General features: G+C 61.0%; 1 protein-coding gene across 2 annotated transcripts in view; it reads right to left on the bottom strand.

The window, feature by feature from the left end:
- Positions 1-236: 236 nt before the first annotated feature.
- Positions 237-19,300, bottom strand: part of Man1c1 (mannosidase alpha class 1C member 1) — a 115,098-nt gene continuing 96,034 nt past the window's right edge. The window contains exons 6-12 of one of the 2 annotated variants that reach the window (XM_076861007.2): positions 17,928-18,045; positions 14,430-14,523; positions 10,771-10,886; positions 5,721-5,940; positions 3,649-3,821; positions 3,101-3,216; positions 237-2,158 (exon numbers count right to left, since the gene is read on the bottom strand). In XM_076861007.2, coding sequence (XP_076717122.1) covers positions 2,032-2,158; positions 3,101-3,216; positions 3,649-3,821; positions 5,721-5,940; positions 10,771-10,886; positions 14,430-14,523; positions 17,928-18,045 — 964 coding nt within the window. In that variant the 3' untranslated portion in view covers positions 237-2,031. Of the gene's footprint in view, positions 2,159-3,100; positions 3,217-3,648; positions 3,822-5,720; positions 7,611-10,770; positions 10,887-14,429; positions 14,524-17,927; positions 18,046-19,300 lie in introns of those variants that run through there. The other variant, XM_076861008.2, reaches the window with a different exon arrangement.

Raw genomic sequence — 19,300 nt, forward strand, 5'->3', positions numbered from 1 at the left:
GGCTCTTCTCTTTCCTGAGATTCCGAGTCACCCCATGGCATTTCAATACATAACTTTTTTTTTTTTTTTTAAATTAGAGAGAATTGGATTCTATTATTTGTAACTAAGACCCCAAACTAACACAAACCCAAAAGCTCAGCAACAGGGCTTAGACCAACGAAGTATGATACAGCACACAACGGAATACTACACAACCAGGCACAGTGATGACATAAATGTATATTTGTTGACACGGAAAGAGGTTCACATTGTATAGTTAAGTGCAAAAGCAGAATATAAGAAAACAGTATGCATAGGATGATACCATGTTTGCAAAATATATATTCTATATATTCGTAGAAAAAGATCTAGAGGAAAATATAACAGTATTCATTCTGGAGAGTAGGATGGCGAGTGATTTTTGCTTCCTGCTTATCTTTATATCCTGACCTTTCTACAGTGTTTGTGCAGTGGGTTTCCTTGTTTTGCTTTTTAGTACCTGCAGTGGGCCTAGCGAGACTGCATCGACTTATTTCTCCAAGGCCCCTGGGGTTCCTGCTGTGGGGTCTGTGCCCCCACAGCTCTGCTCAAGAGGATTCTGGGGGGCTGAGTCCCCAGAACAAAGGAAAAGAACAGAGTCACAGGGAGGGGCTCCGCATCATCCTGTGGCTCCAGCCGTGGGACAGGTGGTGAGTGAGACTCGCTTCAGTGTGGGGACAAGCTCCTTGTCCTGCCCATGGTCTCAGGGCCTCCCGGGGGCAGTGGTGGGCACCGGGAGGGCGGGAAGGAGGTCTGGGCTTGCGGGATGCTAGATACTCTTATGGCTGCACCTACTCATCTTGAGGTCTTGTTTGGAAGTCATCTGCCCTCAGGGGACCCCTAGGCCCCTAAGAGTGGTCCTGGCCAGGGCTGGCTCAGCCCACCCCGTCTCCTGTGCCTACACCTGCAGGCCCCTCACCCAGCCGAAGGTTGCCTTTATGATCCGCCTCCTTGACTGCCGGCTTATGACTGTCCTGCTCTTGGCCGTGTCCCTGTCCTCTAGGCCAGCATCTGCCGAATGACAGTCCATGAACAGAGGCCCAGGGTGGCCAGGAAACTACCTCTGCCCTTTTAGTGGCTGTGTGACCTCAGGCAAATTGCTTCTCCTCTCTGGGCTTCCTCCAACCCTCAACCTGAGTCTAAATCCCCAACTTTAACTAAAGGGTCGGCCTCACGCTTCCTGAATGTACTCAGACCCATTTAAGGGAAAGTAATACAAGTTGAAATCGTTCACTAAATTAGACCTTAGATCCACTGCTGGCTGGTTCTTCTTTCTGATGAGAACGTGGTGGCACTTTCCCCAGCGTCACTGGTGTGCAATGAGCCCAATCTTATTTCTTATTCAATCAACTCCTTTATTCTAGTTCACAGGTTTCCATGACAATAATGGAAGTAGCACTAGTGATCTGTAACACTTAGGCCCAAATCAAAGGGAGCCCCTCCGCAAAATCCTAAGGTGAATGACCCGTGGTTGACCAGGTGAGCGCTGGGCAGCAGGCGGTGGAATGAGAGGACGGTCAGGACCGCGTGGGGCTGCCCACCACGTCCCTGATCGGGAGGGCTCTGTGGAGCAAGCACGGGATTTTTAAAAACGATATTCATCATCGTAAGATGCTCGAGTGTCAAGAAAAAGCAAATTAAGCAAAAACAAAACAAAACAAAACAAAAAAACAAACAAGAAAACCCCAAACGAAAGGAAGCGAATGGGCACTCGGGTCAGAGTGCCGACGCCCGTCCTTGGCCCCGATGGCGAGGGGGTGGGTTCCGTAGAAATTCTCGGTAGAAAGGAATGTCTGGCCTCGGTCACATCAGTGTGACCGCGGCTCTCGTGACATCGCTGAGACTCCAGGTCCTGTGTCCTCACAGAGGAAAAGTAGTGGCCAGTCTGACTCGTCGTCTGTCCAGGGTCTGCCCGGGGCTGGGCCGGCGTTCCCCGTCCCTGGGGATGCAGTCCTGGGTCCCCTGGGTCCCCGAGAGGCCAGGCATCGCTGAGCGCCCGGAGCGGCGGGACGGTCAGTATGGGCGCCGGGTGCTGCCGGAGCTGTCCGAGTGGTTCACGGGCAGCGGGTGGGCCTCCGTGTTGAACACCCAGTCTTCCAGGGAGAGCGTGTCGTCCTCCGAGAACAGGAGATAGAGGTATCTGCGCCCAGGGCAGGGAGCGAGAAGAGCCGGTCAGGCCGGGGACGGGCCTGGGGCCGAGGGCAGGAAGATCCGGGCCTAGGACCGCTCACAGGAAGGACATTGGACGTCGAGGAAAGCCCCCAGTTTGGGATCCAAGGGACCTGGTTTAAACCTGGCTTGGTCCCCAGTCAGCTTGGCCTGCCTGGCCCTGTGTGCCAGCCCTGTCAGGACCCTGGAGGCTGGCACACAGCTTGACACGGGCGGGAGTGTGCTGCTGCCTGGACCCTTCTTTTCTCTTTTTGGTAGGGGGGACTGAACCCACGGTTGCTTTACCACTGAGCCACACCCTTTTTGTTTAACTAGGGTTTTGCTAAGTTGCTGAGGTTGGCCTCAAACTTGTGATCCTCCTGCCTCAGCCTCCTAAGTTGCTGGGGTGACAGGTGGGGGTGCCACCGGGCCCACCTGTACCTGTCCAAACTCTTGCCTGGCCCCTCCACACTCAGGGCACACCAGGGCACCACAGGGGACACAGCCGGGACTCTAGGACTCTAGCTGCAGGGCTGGGGTTGCCACCGACCAGCAGGAGCTGACCAGGGCGGTTTAAGGCTCAGGGTCTGCTGTGGCCGACTCCCAGCCGAGGAGCAAGGGCTGGGGGAGGGGCTCTGGCAGGGAGGCTGCAGGCCTGGAGGGAAGGTGTGTGAGCACTGTCCCACCTGGGGACATGGAGCACGTCACCACGGTCCTGTTTGACAGGGAGGACGGGGTCTCAGAGAACTCGGGCCCCAGGAGCGGTGAAGAGCTGAAGTGTCCAGGGTGGATTCTGGGGCTGGACTTGGGCTCGGTCTCACTGAGGGGAGGGACTGCCGGGCCCTAGCGCCCCCTGGCCCCGCTCTGGGACCGTCCCCCCGCTCCGGGGACCCCCGTGACAGGGAGCCTGGCTGCCGCCCGCGTGCCCACTCACTTGAGCGTCTCGGCCAGGAAGAAGCTCTGCTGCCTGTTGTCGTGGCGGGGCGCCGTGCTGTAGACGTTGTGGATCCCCGAGAAGCCCGCCTGGGTCCGGCAGTACCGCTCCAGCGCCTGCGGGGGGCGCCGCTTAGCGGGAGAGGACGGGCCTCGGGACAGTGGGGGCGGGGCCAGCACCCCCGGGTCACCCCCGGTCACCCCCGGGTCTGGGGCATGCACTCGGCACCCCCGGGGCTCCTCTGGGCCAGAGCTACGTGGCCGCAGCCTGAGGGTGGGAGGGGCTGGCGGGGGGGACAGGGGCGCAGCAGGCACCAGGGAACCTTCTGGAACCCCACCTGCCGGGGACACCTGCCTCCCGGGGAAGGTCTGGTTTTCCAGCCAGGTGGCCAGGGTGAGGGGGCTGGGCCAACCATGGGCTTGGGGAGTGGCCCGGCAGGGGTGCTCTGGGGCCCGCACGCTCGGCCCAGGTCTGCTGGGGACCACAGCGGGACCCCTGGCCGGTGGGTCGCCCTCCCGGCCTCCTCCCGGGCCCTGGCCGCGGCTCACCGTCACCACTTCCCAGCCCCACTCCCGGTAGATGGGGTCGTGCGTGAGCCGCCACAGGTACATGTAGCTCTCCACCACCTCGGGCCGCAGGATGTAGTAGCTCTCGCCCTCGTGCGTGGCCTCCGCCTCCTTGTTGGAGTTGAACCAGAAGGCCTCGGGCCCCAGCTTGGTGTCTGCGGGGGCAGCAGAGGACCCGCTGGGACCCCCACCTCCGGCTCTCCAGGGGTGACCTCGTGGGGGGACCCAGCCGCGCCCCTTCCCCGGGCCTCGGGGCGGCAGGACCCCAGAGTCTTCAGGAATCAGGGGCCACGCTCTGTGCCAGATTGTGGGAGCCCAGCTGTCCGCAGGCTGTGGCCAGAGCTCAGGCAGGACAGGGCTTCAGCTGGGGCACATTCGGGGCAGTGCGGTGGGTGGGCATGGGCTTCTCCGGCGCTCCAACACCCTGACGTCAAAGACCCCCTTTCTTAGCAAACTGCTCTTGACACCTCCTAGATTGGGTCTGGGGGAGACGGAAGGAAGCCCCCAGGAAAGCACCCGGACCGACAGAGGGCAGTAGAGGAGGCCGGCCTGTGGGGTCTGGGCTCTACCTGAGCGTCTGTTTTCTTTGCCATGATTGATTTTAACGGCCAGCATAGCTCCTACCTGTGACTTCAAGGGCAGTGGGGGTGCTTGGCCCACACCACCTCAGTCTGAAGAAAGCTATTTTTTGCTAAGATAGATGCTATAATACTCCCCTCGTGCATGTGGAAACTGAGGACCAGAGAGGCTAAGTAATTTGTCCAAGGCAACACAGCAAGTGGTGGCTGAGCTGGGCTGTGACCTGGGATCTGTCTGATGCCCTGTCCCCCGCAGGCTGTGCTCTCTCTCTCTCTCTCCCTCCTCGATCTAACTCTCTAGGTCCAAAATTTAGCGTGTGTGGCTCAGGTCTTCCTCCCTCGGCTGCCTGCACATCTCCCAACCATCTGGGTTTGGAACCCCACGTGGGTGGCTTCCTCAGGAGCCAGGCTGGAGCTCGGGTGTGACCCTCCTGGAGGGCTTCCCGGAAGAGCAGGGATCTAGCCCGGCCCCTCCCACCTGTCAGATGGTGACGCGGCTGGAGCCCCCAGGCCGCCCCGGTGGTTGTGCCAAGTTGCTGACAGGGTGAGGGTGAGGGCAGCCAGGCTGGCGGGAGCACTGGGCCCTGCCTCTATGATTGGGCTGACTGTCCCAGACAAAGGGGCGGCTCTCTGTTACCCCAGGCCACCTGCTGGTGACGGCCTGGCTGAGCTTGGTGAGGAGAATGGAGACCAGCTTTACGGCCTCTGCCAGCCTCCCCCGGAGCTCAGAGTCCCTGCGCCAGGGCCGAGGCCTGCCGCCCAGGGAGGCCTGCCACACTCTGGGAGACCCGTCCCACTGTCCCCCCCAGATAGAGAAGGGACTAGGGGCCACTCAGCTGAGGCGGCAGCCCCTGAGCCGCGGGTCTGCACTGCAGGTCTGGGGGCCTCTGACCTGGCCCTACCCAGGCTCGGCTGCTGGTGTGCAGTGTGGCTTTGGCTAAGTCTCTTCCCCTCTCTGGGCTGACTCAGTTTCCCCATGTGCAGAGCGAGGGTTGGGCTCCTGCTGCCTACGTGATGTCTGACCCTGCGTCTGGCCAGTCTGCGCTGAGGGCCAGCTGTGGGTGGGTGCTGACCAGAGCCCTTGAGCTTTCTGGTGATCTCGGCCAAGTGACGAAGGTACCAGGGGGTGGTGAGCCCGCAGGCAGGTGCTGGGGGGGCAGAGGCAGGCTCCCAGGAGGAGACTCAGGGTGGGAACTTCCTGGGACAGGACACTTTGTTTCTGTCTCGCGGGTTTGGAGGACTCTGTCCCCTGCCTCCTGGGACGGTGGCTGAGTCTCCCCACCTTATTGTGAGGTTCAATGACCTTGTGGGTCACGTGCCAGACAGCACCTGATGTTCAACTTCAGTGCCCAGACTGCTCAGCCCTCACTCAAAAGCCACCTCACTTCCACTCCCTGCACTCACTGCTGCTCTTTCCAGTTCTTCCTGCTGTCTAGCCTCAGTCTCTGCTGCTGCCCCCTCCCCTTGCAGGGTTACCTGAGCGGGCGTATGACTCGTGGCACGTCCTGGTGATCTGGGCTGCGAGCTCTTGGTAGTGGGCCCTCTTTTCTTCCTTGGCGTCCTCAGCGCCGAGGGCGATCATGCCCCCCGAGAAACAGGCCAGGTGCCCCATCTTGTGGTCCAGAATCCCCCCTCGCCACTCGGCGATGTAGGTCAGCCCCCCGGGAGAGACATTCAGCAAGTACATCTCTATGGCCTGGGAGCAAGGGGGTTGGGCGGGGAGGGGCGTGGGAACAGAGAAGGGGAGAGGGCGTGGTGAGCCGGGGGGGCCCTGCTGCAGCCTCCTCATCCCCAGCAAAGAGGCCCCTGACCCCGGCTGGCCATGGTCTCTGGCAGGGTCTGGCACCCGGAGCCGAGCCTGGGGCCTGGGGGAGGCAGGCGGAGGCCAGGCGGCCGCTCGGCCTCAGGGAGTCCCCTGTGCGGCCTTTACATCTCGTACATTTCAGACATCTTTACAGGTGACCCTGTCCTCCGTCAGCACTTCCGCCACCTCCCTTCTCCGGGAGGAGGTTCCCTGTGCTTTATCCGATTCTCAGAAAGGACCCCAAAGGCACTGGAGCTGCCCTCCCGGGGTCCCCTCCCGCAGGCTTCCTCCTACCCCGCCAGGCGTGAAGTGGCTTGTCCCAGGTCACCCGGCCGCACCAGGACCAGGACCCAGGGCTCTGCTCCTTTGGTGGGAAGGGGCCCCTGAGGGGGCGCTGCTGATGGCAGGTGATCCCGCCCCCCACTCCTGCCCTCGGCCCCAGGAGCCCAGGAGACCGGGGTACCGCAGGTGGCAGCTCACACAGCCTCGACGCCAGACCTGATGGGTCCTGGTCACCACTGGGGACCCCTGGGGCCCTCGCCTCTGCCCCTACTCTTGCCTCCAATCCACTCTGGGGACAGGGTCTGCACTTAACAGTGAACTGTGTCACCCCGTGTCACTGGCCAGACCTTCAGGGGCTCCCAGGGCCCACACACGAAGGTCCAGCAGTATCTCCATGAGCGGACTCCGAGATCCAACCTGCTCTGGGCCCAGTTCCGGGTGCGGACTCTGTGGGTTCGGGTTTCTTCTCCAGCAGTTCCACGCGGGGTGGCCCCGGCAGGTTGGATGCTCTCTCTGCAGCTCGGTTTCCTCGGTATCCAGTTGGGGTAGGAGTGCCCACTGCCTCCCAGACTGGCGAGAACTCAGGGAGCCTGCAGAGCTGGGCTACCTCCTGCCACCGAGTCCCTCAACAAACGTGGGCCACTGTGTCCTCTGCCACCTGCCTCCTGCCCTCCTTCCCCGCACCCCACCCGGCCACACGGCCTCTCTTCTTTCATGTCCTCCCCCCTTCAAATAGTTCATGAGCCACTGAGTATTTCCTGGGGTCGCGCTGGGCCAGGCGTGGGAACAGTGGCACCATGGATGGGCCTGGCCCGGGCTGGGATGCCCACCGTGGGACAGAGGCCTCCCCAGAAACCAAGTGCACAAGAGTTAAAATGGCACCAGCCTTTGGAATGAAGCAAACGGGGGGAGACTGGGGATGCGGGTGCCCTGCTTTGCAGAGGGCTGGGGGTCTCTACTCTTGGCTGTTCCTCTTCTCACATGCTGAGCCGGCGCCCAGGGGTGCTGACCTCAACTAGGCCTTGGGGCCACCTCCCTGGGGGGATGCCCCACTTAACCGGGCCCTGCACCCCTCTCTCACCTTCTGGTGCTGTCCCCACCTGCAGTTTCCGGGTCTGTCCCCCTAGGACTCTGAGCACCCTGTGATGCGGGGGCCACTGGCCGGGACCCTCGGCCAGCGCCTGGCAGACGCAGATCTCAAGCAGCGTCTGCTCCTGGATGGGCCTTTGCTCCCCTCCGCTGCTGGGGCCTGCGGCCGGGCGCCTGGCTGCGGGCCCTTGCTGAGTGACAGATGGGGCAGGCTGGTGATGTGACATGCTGGGCACCTGCTCTGCATGGGGGTTGCTGAGGGACCTGCAGAGCCACGGGGCTGCCAGCCGATCTGCTCTGGCCGGGCCCGGCTCCTGGGCAGAGCCGGGAAGCAGTGCCACCGTGCCAGGCTCTGTCTTGTGCAGGGAAAGGGAATCAGGGTGGCCCAGGGCCCCCAAGTGTGGCTGAGAGTCATCAGCTGTCAGCATTTTGGATGTAGGAACACAAACATGGGGGGGTGGGGGGGGATGCAGGGCGCCTGGGCTGGAGCCTGACCTTCCGAACGCCTCCCCGAGGTCATTTCCGACCGGGGCCGCCCGAGCTAAGTGACTGAGGTGAAGAGGAAATGACGGGTCAGGTCTCTTTGAAGAGGCAGTAGAGATGAGCCATGAGACGATAAAAAAGGACAAGGCCTCCTAAGGCCCCGAGAAAACACGGCTGGCACAGGCTGCTGAGCCGCCCGGGAAGGTCTGATCCTGCAAGGTGCAGCAGGACTGAGGCGCGGGCCTGAGTCGTCTCTGCTCTGTGATTCAAGACTCGGGTGGGGACCAGGTGCGGTGGCGCACACCTGTAATCCCAGCGGCTTGGGAGGCTGAGGCAGGAGGAGTTCGAGGAGAACCTCAACAACTTAGTGAGGCCCTAAGCAACTTAGTGAGGCCCTGTCTCCCAACAAAAGAGGGCTGGGGATGCGGCTCAGTGGTTAGGCACCACTGGGTTCAATCCCCGGTACCAAAAAAAAAAAAAAAGAGAGTTGGTTGACTTTGGATAAATTATCTCACTTTTCTGAAGACTCACTTTGCTCATCTCTAAAATGGGAACACTGGTCCCCGAAAGGGTCACCAGGGCTCGGCGGCTGCTGATCTCCACACTCCTTCCTGTGCCTCGTGTGGGATGCCCGGGGAGCTCTCCAGGGGCCCCCTGGCCTGGCTGTCCTGCATTTTGGCAAGTGCAGGCTGCAGGATGGGGCTAAGACCCAGGACACAGAGTCCATGTCCACAGAGACCGAGGTGCAGCTCTCCCAGCCCTTGAGGCCTCCTTCGGAGACACTAAGGGGTCAACCCAGTTAGACCCATCTGTGCCTTCAACGCCCGCCCCAGCTGGACACTGGTCTGACCTCCCGGCGGTCACCCTGACTGCACCCTAGAGTCCCCTAGGAGCTTTCAAATGCTGTCACTGGGCCCTACCCCCTAGAAGTTCTGAGACCACTGGTCAGGGGTTCAGCTGGACAAGGGATCCGAGGGTTCCCCAGGTGACCTAACGAGCCAACGAGGCTGAACGTTCCTTCAAAGGCCCAAACTTGCCAGAGGCCAGCCCTGGCGGGGATGGGTGCGGGAGCGGCCAGTTCTCTCCCGTTCAAGCAGGCGCTGACTGAAGCTCCCACTCGCTTGCATAATTCATGGCCTCAGCTCCCCTGAAGCCTCCACTGCGGTGCGCCCCGAGGGCAGGGGATCGGCTGCTCCTGGACGGGCAGCTTACCCTGCAGGGAAGGCTCAAGTCCGTCCTCCCGGAGCCACGGGCCTGGGTCTGAGCTCGACCAAATCCCAGGGCACAGAGGGCGGGAGCTGGCGCTGAGGTGGGCCTGAGTCCCAGTGACCGCTCGCGGTCAAGACTGACCGGCCTCAGTGCAGGGCAGTGGGCGGGAAAACATCCCGAGCTTGAGGTCCAAGGGCTCGGCTTTGGAGGCTGTTTCAATGCGCTTCTCGAAGCACTGCTGACCCTGGCCAGATTCGTGCAAGCAAAGGGCGTCTGAGGACCGTCCACCCCTGTCTACTGACCGCTCACGTCAATCCACCCACAAATCCACCACCCACCATCTGCCTCACACCCATCCACTCAGCCACCCACGGTCCGTCTGTCCATCCACCGCCCACCGTCCTTCCCACCACAGCCCCCCCCTCAGCGCCCATCCGCAGTTCTCGGGTGCCCCCTGCCCAGGCCCTGCTTCAGGACTGAGCCAGCTCGCCAAGGGGCCGACTCCCAGGGAACTCTCAGGGGGTCTGGGGAGCTGGGTGGCACGTGCGTCACAAGTGACAGAAGCCTGGCTCGTGGGGCAGAGGCTGGGAAGGCGCATCGGGGGCAGTGGCCAGTGTGTCCCAAGTGGGACTGGCCACTGAACGGTGTCCTAGGAGAGGAGACCGCTGGGCCCCTGTGGGACTAGGGGTGGGGGCAGAGGGGAGGTGCAGCCACAGGGATGGGGCAGGCTACGGGAGGACGGGGCCTGCTCTCCAGCCCTCCTGGTGGCTGTGCAGGGGACCCACTCAGAGGGCAGCAGGGAAGAAGGAGCCCGGGTTAGAGGGAGTGAGGTGGACGTTCAGACCAAGGTGGGGACAGAGCAGACCCAACGTGCTCAGCTAACTCGAGGCCCAGAGCCGGTCCAGGGTCTTTTCATCAACTGAGCTCAAAGGTATCTGTTGATGGGCTGTGAGTCCCCAGCCCCTTCCCAACAGCTTGGGCTTACAGACTCACTCTTCCGTCCTAAAGTCTGCCTCTCTTTGGAGGGAGTCATCTCAGTCTGCCACCTCTCATCCACACCACTCTGTGGACAGACCAACGGTGGTGCCAGCTCTGCCAGCTCTGTGCTGTGTGGCCCTGAGCAATTGCCTTTCCTTCTCTGGGCCCTGGTTTCCATCTACATAAAGAGCCACAGAACTGAAGGCTCCACACATCCAGGAGGCTGCTCCCAACTTGGACATGCTAACTCTGTCACCTCTGGTTGGTGGGAAGATAGTTGAGGGTCTCATTTTGGCAGCTTCCTTGGGAGCTCCCAGCCCCAGTCTGGCTGCCCCTGGGCATTGGCACGTTCACTGAAGCACAGACATCATGGAGGAGGCGTGGGTTTTTGAACTGTGGTTTCTGAATCAGACTGACTGTCACTTCCTATGAGACCTTGGACAAAGACTTAACCTCCGGAGCTTGGGTTTGGGGGGCGGGGAGGGGACAAGCTACTGCAGCCTGTTTCAGGGTGTTTGGGAGGAGTCTCGAGACTGTCAGGCGCCACTGGGACACTGCTTGTCCTTTCTCTCCCAGACCCCTGCTGCCCGAGCACTCAGGGGACTGCGACAGCCAGAGGCTGATGACCAACAGCCAGCGGCTGATGACCAACCACCCGTGAAGAGCCCAGCGCCGTCTTACCTCCAGGGCCTCGTAGTACATGACTTTGGCCTCCGTATCGGTCTTGGCAGACATCAGCCAGGATTTGATCAAATATTCATAAAAACTGTCCCCGAGTCCTCCGATGGAGACGTGGTCTGTGAGGGGGAAGAGGACAAGGACGTCATTGCCACCTGCCGCTGGCTGTGGGGGTGTGACGAGGGGGCACAGCTCTCAGTGGGCCTGGGCGCCGGGGGCTGTGTGCAGGTGGAGGGAACCCCAAATGTCACGGGAAGGCCGGTGACACAGGAAGGCAGGGGTCTCGAGCGAGGTGTCGGGTGCCCGAGGGCTCCGGCTCTCCAGGGCTGAAGGTCCCTCTGCCGGCACTGGCTGGGGATGGCGGGTCCCCTGCCTATTAACTGTAAACGAGTCGCATTTCTTTAAAAGCTGTTCTGGTGGCAGGAAGTGCAGGGTTTTAGTGCCCAGTGACAACCGTGGCGATTAACCGGGGCTGGTTCACAGAGGCCAGCCTTTGTGTGGCCTCCGAGCAGAGCCACTCCAGAACGACGGAGCTCAACTCCAGCAAGTGGGGACCCACTGAGCTCCAAGGAGCAGGGGGCAGAACCGGTGAAGACCTCTCCCTGCCCGAGGCCTGGGCCTGCTGGACCCTGGACACAGGCCAGACTTGCCCATGGAGCGGGGCCTCGGGGCTGGCCGACATCTGTCCACTCGGGAGGAAGATGGGCCGCTGAGGACCACCTGCCCACAGGAGCCAGACTGCGCTTGGCCCGTGCGCTCCCAAACCTAACAGCGGGAGGCGGAAAGGCCCCCGTGGACTTGGCGAGGGACACCCTTTAGAGATGGGGAGGGACATGAGGGGGTCTGAGGGGTGGGGGCGGGCTCGTCTTCGACTCCTCTGGAGGAGGGGAGGGAGAGAGGGAGGGAGTGTGGGGGCCCAGTATGTCCACCGTGTCCCACCATCTCCTGGGTGTCCGCCCCCGGCCAGGAGCAGAACTGTGTTATTTATAGGTCAACCTTCCGAAGCCCTGCAGGCCGAGCACCGTGGGCCGGTGTTCCCATCGCAGTGAGCCCAGGGAGCTGTCCACGGCCACCCACCAAGGCCTCACTTTCTGCCAAAGGGTGAAGAGAAAGATGCAGAAGGAGGGGACAGGCGTGGAGAGGGACCCCAAGCAGAGAGTCGAGATGGGTGGGCCCGTCACACAGGAGCAACCCCCAGGCCCTGCCAGCCCCTGTCCACAGTAGATCCCGGCCCAGCAAAGGGTCTGACTCCGAAGCAGCCCTGGCGAGAACCGGAACACGGAGAAACTGCGCAGGGTTGGGGCAGGTGTGGGGGGCCCTTGGGGCTTAGCGACAGCGGGGAGGGAAGAGCCCCTGACGGTGCCGCCCGTCATCCTGGTGGGGGTACAGCCCGACAGGCACGGGGTGCAGGGGGTGGAGGGCAGGCCCAGCGAGCCCATGACGGGCAGGTCTGTGCCGAGGAGACGTGGGGAAGGCCCACACCGGGTGGGCCCCTGGGCCTCGGTGGTGCTCTCCCTGGGCCTCGGCATCCTCCTGACACCCTCACCCGCTCGGTGCAGCTGGGGTGTCACTGGGTCCAGGTTCCCATCTGGGGTTTGCAGGAGAGGGGAGCCCGGGCACCGGGTCTCATGGTGTTGGAGACAGGACCCTCCGGGAGTGTGAGAGTCACCTTGCAGGTGGACTTGGCCCGAGTGGACAGCTCTCACCAGGAGGTCCGTGACTGGTTCCTGACCTTGTCATACTTGTCACACCTGGTGGCAGGAGGCAGGGCCACAGGCCCGGGACTCTGCGGCATGGAGCTGGGAAGGGCCAGGCGGAGCAGACAGGGAGCCCGGGCTCCGAGGCCGGGCCTCCCAGGCCCTCCTGAAGGACACATGGGGTGCAGCAGCCAGGGGCCCAGCTGAGGGGCTGCGGACCTCTCCTTACGGTTCTCTGGGCTCTAAGGAGTCTCGGCTTGGTCTCGGCTGGGCCTGGGGCTGCCGGGAGCCAGGGGTTCATCAGGGCTTAGTAGGAGGCTCTTGGGCCTCTCCCGTTACCAGGGGCAGTGAGCAGCCTGGGGGCGGGGGTTGGCAGCTGGGCCGCTGCGGCCCTGCCCCCCCCCCATTCTGTGGTTGCAAATGGACGCACAGCTCTCACCCTGCTGCCTGGGCTGACCCTGGGCTGACCGGAGGACTAGCAGAATGCATTCACCTCATGCAGGTGGGGCTGTGATCATCCGTGGGAAACACACACGCCCCAGAAGAATCCCACAAATCCCCCAGAGGCCCCGAGATGATCCCGGCGCCGAGGCTGGGGGAGGAGGCCGGCGCCGGATCAGCAGGGCTTGTGACCTTCCCTCTGCTCTTCAGCCGTCGCCGGCTCATATTTTATTAATGTGAAGCAATTTCCCATATGGGAGCGACTTTGCCCAGCCCTGCGGCCCCTGGCACAGGCAGAAAATAAAATCATGCCCCTCTGGGGTGTGTGTGGGGGTCCCCTCTAATTTGCAGAGGAAAAGGGTTGGCAGGGAGGCCACGGTCTCACCTCTCCCCGCGGGGTTTGCTGCCTGCGCTGGGGAGCCCGGCTCTCCCCTTGCAATGAGAAGCGGTTCTGGGTTCTCTTTGTTTATTTATTTAGCAGAGCCTCACACAGGCCGGGAAGCACTCTATCCCTGAGCTGTGTCCTTGGCCCTTTTTATGTTTTGAGACAGGATCTGGCTGCAGAGCCAGGCTGGTCTCGCGCTTGCCATCCTCCTGCCTCAGCCTCCCCAGGCCCAGCCAGGTTTGCAGTTCTCCATGGTCTCTTCGCGCACTCTGTAACTCAAGCCTTCCTCTCCTCTCCTCACTTTGGGATTTGGCAGTGCATTTTGGGTGAGAATACTTTGCATTTCTGTATTTTGTGTGTGTGTGTGAGTGTGGGTGGGTGGTGGGGGGAGTCCACTTGGGGTGAAGCCATCACTGGGGGAAATTCTTGGGTTGAATTTTCTGGGCCTCGCAGACCTGCAGATGGTAGAGGCTCGGGTGGGCAGGAAAGGCCTCTGTGTTTTCCCGCGAGTCCTTGTCCCTGTCCCCGCAGGCCCTGCCTGCATCACTGGCTTTGGGACAACCTGAGTCACCGTCTGGAGGGCTGAACGGAACCGGCCTCCCGCCCCCCTCCCTTCCTGGCCCACAGAAGCCTCCTCCAGCTCCTCTTCCACAGCTCGGCTCTGGAGCCCTGAGATGCGCTGTCCCAGGCCACACGCTGTTAGGCTCAGGCCTACTTTGCCCCTGAGCCCCTGCCACACAGCCAGGGACATGGAGAGGGTTCACTGTGGGGCAGACAGCGGAAGTGGGGCCCCTGGGCAGGTCTGGGGAAGGCCCAGAGGCAGTGCCCATGGAACCTGCTACCACCCATTTGTGCTGCGGTGACCATGGGACAGGGCCTTGGTCAAGAGGGCACACTGGGGCCGTGGCTTCTCAAAGGGGCACATCACGCAGACCTAGGAGACTCGCCCCCACGCCCTCACCCTGGCGTCCTCCCCAGCCCACTCAGTTTCAGCAGGTGGCCCTGAGCAGATGCCCAGCTGGGGACGTGTAACCGTGAACTTCTCTTGTGGCCACACGCTGGGTCCTGGCCCTGGAGGCCTGAAGAGAATCAACAGAATGGGGGTGGGGGGTGGGGGGGCCCAGGGTCTCTGTACTCACGTTGCTCCCAGTTCCCGGTCACTGGGCTGAGGAAGTTGGGGTAGAGGCCATAGGGCTTCTTCATCTCCCTGAGGACCCTGCGGATCTTCCTGACCTGCCGAGGGGTGGACACCACACCGCTCCACTCTCCTGTAACTGACTGACCCCCAGCCCAGCGTGGAAGGGAGGCAGCTTCAGACACAGGGGAGACCATTCCAGTGAGGCAGGAAGGAGAGGTGCCCAGAGGTGGCCATGGCTTGGACCTGTGCCCAGGGGCAGACCACAGCAGGACACGGCCATGGGGGGCCTGATCCACCACCTGTCCCGGGACTACACAGGCCACTGCCTGCCCCTCCGCGTCCAATAGTAGTCACAGGGACCAGAGGAGGCGGGGGTGGGGACGCTGGTCAGAGGATAGGAATTATACAGGAGGAAGGAGTCAAGTGCTCTGCGGTTCAACTCCGGGACTCCAGGAACAATGTGTAACAATGTGTCCTGTTTGTGTAAATTGCTAAGAGAGTAAATTTTAAACTGCCCCCCAAGTAAAAATAAGCAGGTGAAGTTTAAAAAGTAAAGGGCCAGGGCGGGGCTGGGGCTCGGTGGTAACGTGCCTGTCTGGTACTCATGAGGCCCTGGGTTCAAGCCTCAGCACTGCATAAAATAAACAAATAAAAAATAAAGATATTGTGTCCATCTACAACTAAAAAATATTAAAAAAAAAAAAAAAAGAAAAAGAAAAGAAAAGGACCAGATATGGTGGCTCATGCCTGTGATCCCAGTAATTTGGGAGGTGGAGGCAGGAGGAATCCAAGTTTGAAGCCAGCCTTGGCAACTCAGCAAGAATGACTCTAAATTAAAACCATTCAAAAGGACTGGGGGGTTGCTAGGGTTGTGGCTCAGTTGTAGAGCCCCTGCCCAGCATGTGTGAGGTACTGGGTTCAATTCTCAGCACTGCATATAAATAAATGAATAAAATAAAAGTCCATCAACAACTTAAATATTTATATATATATATGATTGGAGCTAAGGGGTGCTCAGGGTTTAATCTGCTGCCCACCCCCCGCCCCCGCGCACATATACAAAAGGGACACAGCTGGGCACAGTGGCACAGACCGTAATGCCAGAGACTCAGGAGGGTCAAGTTCGAGGCCAACCTGAGCAACTTAGAAAAACTCTGTTTCAAAATAAAAACTAAAAAGGGCTGGCAGTGTGGCTCAGTGGTTGAGAATCACTGGGTTAAATAAGTATTGCAAAAAAAAAAAAAAAAAAAGCTTAGCTAACGTATCTAATACCTTAGGACTCATTTCGGGGAAAGGCCTGGGCTCCTGAGTCCCCTGCACCCTAACCGGCAGTGGAGGTTTTAACAGCATCTGTTCCTCCACACTGTTAAGACAGACAGACCCACTATGGACACCGTCTCCCGCTCAGAGCCACCTACAAGATATCATGATCCCCGGGTAATGACAAGAAACCTGAGTCTCAGAGAGGCTCGGTGACTTGCCAAAGGCCAGTGAGTCTCAGGTGGCTGAGCCAGGACACTAGTCGGTCTGTCTGGCCCCACTGACTGTACGTCCTTGTGCTCCACGGAGCAGCGGCTGAGTCCGTGGACGGGGATGGTGAGTGCACAGCCACACCCAGCGGAGGCTGCCCCCGCTGCAGGGGGTGGGGGCTGGATCCCAGGCTTTGGGGCTGCGCAGGGCTGGGTGACAGGAGGAATGCAGCATTCTCTTCCTGGGTGGCTGCTCTCTGGCAGGGCTTTAAGTCCCACCCAGCACAAGATCCTGGGAGAGAAAGACCTCAGGGACGACACTGGGGCCTGCTGATAGATTAATCCAGACGGTGTGGAGCCGCGGGAGAAGCCTTTTAGCTGCAGACTGTTCTTCACCGTGGGGGGGGGGGGACAGCACTTGGCTTTGCCGCATCAGATTTCATGTCCATTTATGTTAATGGAGCCCATAGTGGGGGACAGGGAGGTGCAATACCCGACTGTCCTGGGGGTGAGCAGGGAAACAGGCTAAATCAGCTCCCCTGGAGGGTATGGGCGCTTCTAGAATTTGGGCCAATTTGTTGACTGCCAAATAATTGCCTCTGTGGGAGGGTGTGACTGGGGATGAAAATAGCCAGAGTATGTAAATGTAGGGAGAAGAGACAGACAGATGGACCCCGAGGAAGAGCCCACAGCCTGCTGCACTCAGCAGGTGCAGAGAGCCGGCGTCCGGGGCTGGTATCTCAGCTTTATTGCTCACCAGCTGGTGGCCCTGGGAGCATTGTGGAGCCTCTCTGAGCCTCAGCTTCCTCCTCTGTAAAATGGGGGTAGTGGAGAGATCTCCCTCCCAGGGCTCCTGAGGGGATCAGAGGGGGCACAGCTGCCCTGCACACAGCAGGTGCTCAGGCACTGGCAGCAATCATCCCAGAGGGTCCCGACCAGCGTGAGCTCCTGTCTCGGCTCCTCCCCAGCTGTCAGAGCTTCCTGGAGGAGCCTGGCTCAAGGGCACTGGGAGCGGGGAGGCTGGAGCAAGGCCCCGAGGTGGGACAAGGATCGGGAGGTCAGAGCCTCGGGATGGGATTGGGCGCATCCCAGGAGCGCTCAAGGGCCCTCCTGGCAGACAGGCTCCACAGGAGGAGCGCGTCTCTGACGGCAGCAGGGTGGGTTAAGGGTGGTGGTGAGCGCCGGTCACAGGCAGCCATCGAGGGGCTGAGAAGCTCCCCTCCCCCCTCTCCAGGACACGCTGAGTCAGCAGTGGTCCCCAACCTGGCACCCAGAAGCGCATGGGCGTGGGTTACCATGCAGACTCCAGCGCCAGGGGAGGCTCTGAGGCCACCTGGGAGAAGTGCCACTCTGTCACCTCCCATCCCCTCGCCAGCCTACTAGGCTGACATTCCAGAGGCTTTGGGAATGGGGGGCCCCAAAAGGCCATCCTTGAGGACTTTGGAGGACTCTAGTGGGCAGGGCTTCCATCTCCTGGGGGGAACTCAGAGGGGTCAGAGCTGTCACAGCCTGAGTGTCACCTGAGTGTGTGCCCAATTTTTTTCTTTGGGTATAGGGTCAGACCTACAGGGGCACTTCCAGTGGGGACTGCAGACTGAGGAAGGACCCCTCCTGAGGGCTCTCCAGAAGGGCCAGGTGCGGGTCACTGTCGGGACCGGACGCTGGCCTGGATGCTACCTCTCAATACCCTGTGGCCTTGGATAGCTGAGAGCTGTGAGGAGGGACACCATGGGTGTCGGCCGGGGACAGGAATCTCTTGCCAGCTGCTGTCAGTGAGGGCCAGCTGGGCGTCTGGGAGGGAGAGCAGAGGATAGCACTCGGAGAAGCTAAACGTCCCTGGAGCGCCAGCGGCCAGCTCCTGCGGAGGCGAGGCCGAGCCCCGGTTCCCGCTGTACTTTCTCCAGATTTCACAGCTCAGAGATTTGTCCCCAAGCCGGCATGTGTCGGGGCACAGCTCCTTCCTGGCACTGGCCTCTGCTCTCTGCGGGGAGAAGAGGGGGTGCTATCTTGCGGGGAGAGGGGCAACTTGCCTTTTCTGCGAAGATCTGGTTGCCAGAGAGCTCGGTGAGGTGCAGGAACTCGAGATGCAGAGACCCACACTCGGCCAGGATGCTGCTGCCGCCCGTGGAGGCCCAGCCCCAGTTCCCCCTGAAAACACAGAACCAGCCACGGTCACCCCTGCTGGCCAGGCGGCACCTTGGGGTGGGGTCACCTGCAGTGTGGCCGGCACTGCGCTACGTGATCCCACTGAATCTCTCTGGCCCCATTTTGTTGACGAGGACAATGTAGTGGGCGAGGTTAGGTGACTTGCCGAAGGTCATTTGAACCCAGGCCCGTCTGACTATAAATATCGGGTTCTATCATCAAGCAGCCCCTGTGAGACTTGGGGGCTCGAGATCTGGCACTCAGTTAGGGTAAGTTTGCAGGTGACACTGACAAAGTCGTCAGGACGTGCTCAGATCCCACGGAGCATTCTCCCGTCGCTGGGGGAAAACGGTGGCGCCGCGCTTGGGTCTGGAGGGGACAGATGCGGGGCAGGGACCCACCTGGGTCCCCCTCTCCCCACTCTGTCGGTCCCGCTCCAGGACACGCACTGGCTCTGGTGTGGAATTTCCTGGGACCTCCACGTGATGGTCAGCTCCTGGTATGGCCATGACCCTGGCTGGAGCTGTGGGGCTAGGGGAAGCCTGGGGTGGGAGTGGACGTTCCTCCGCTTTACCATGTGCTCCTCGTGAACCCCGCAGGGAAGCCGCGCTGTGGCCCTCCAGCTCGCCAAGTGGCCCCGACAGCCGGGCAGGCTCCCGAGCCGCGGCGGAGGAAGGGCTCAGTCAGTCCTCACCGCTGCCCTTCCATGGTTGAGGAACCAGGTGGAGGGCACTATGTCACCTGCCTGAGCTCACAGCAGCTGGGACCTGAAGCTCGGGTTAACCATTAACCTCCTCCCTGGGATCAGGAGCCGGGTGCAGGTCCTAGCACGTGCTGGCTGGGTCCTCGGGCACCTCGGTCCCCACACCCCTCCACCGGGGACGGAGGATACCTCCTGCTCGGTCTCTGGGCCTGAGACTTGGTGGGGATTAGGAGAGGAGGAGGGTGCAGAATAGGTGGCCTTAGAGTTTGGGCCAGCGTTTCCACTGCTGTGACCCAAAGACCTGGTAAGGACCACGTGGGAGAGTAAAGGTCGATTTGGGCTCACGGCTTCAGAGGTCTCTGTTCAAATACGGCCGGCTTCCCTTCTCTGGCCCCAAGATGAGGCAACACATCATGGCAGAGGGTGTGGCAGAGGGAAGCATCTCAGGACATGGCCGTCAGGAAGCAGGGAGAGAGCTCCACTCACCAGGACAAAATGTGTCCAGAGGCACACCCCAGCCCCCGGCCTCCTCCAGCCCTGCCCGGCCGGCCTGCA

The sequence above is a fragment of the Callospermophilus lateralis genome, chromosome 7 (genome assembly GCF_048772815.1).
Source record: "Callospermophilus lateralis isolate mCalLat2 chromosome 7, mCalLat2.hap1, whole genome shotgun sequence".
Taxonomy (NCBI): Eukaryota; Metazoa; Chordata; class Mammalia; order Rodentia; family Sciuridae; genus Callospermophilus; species Callospermophilus lateralis.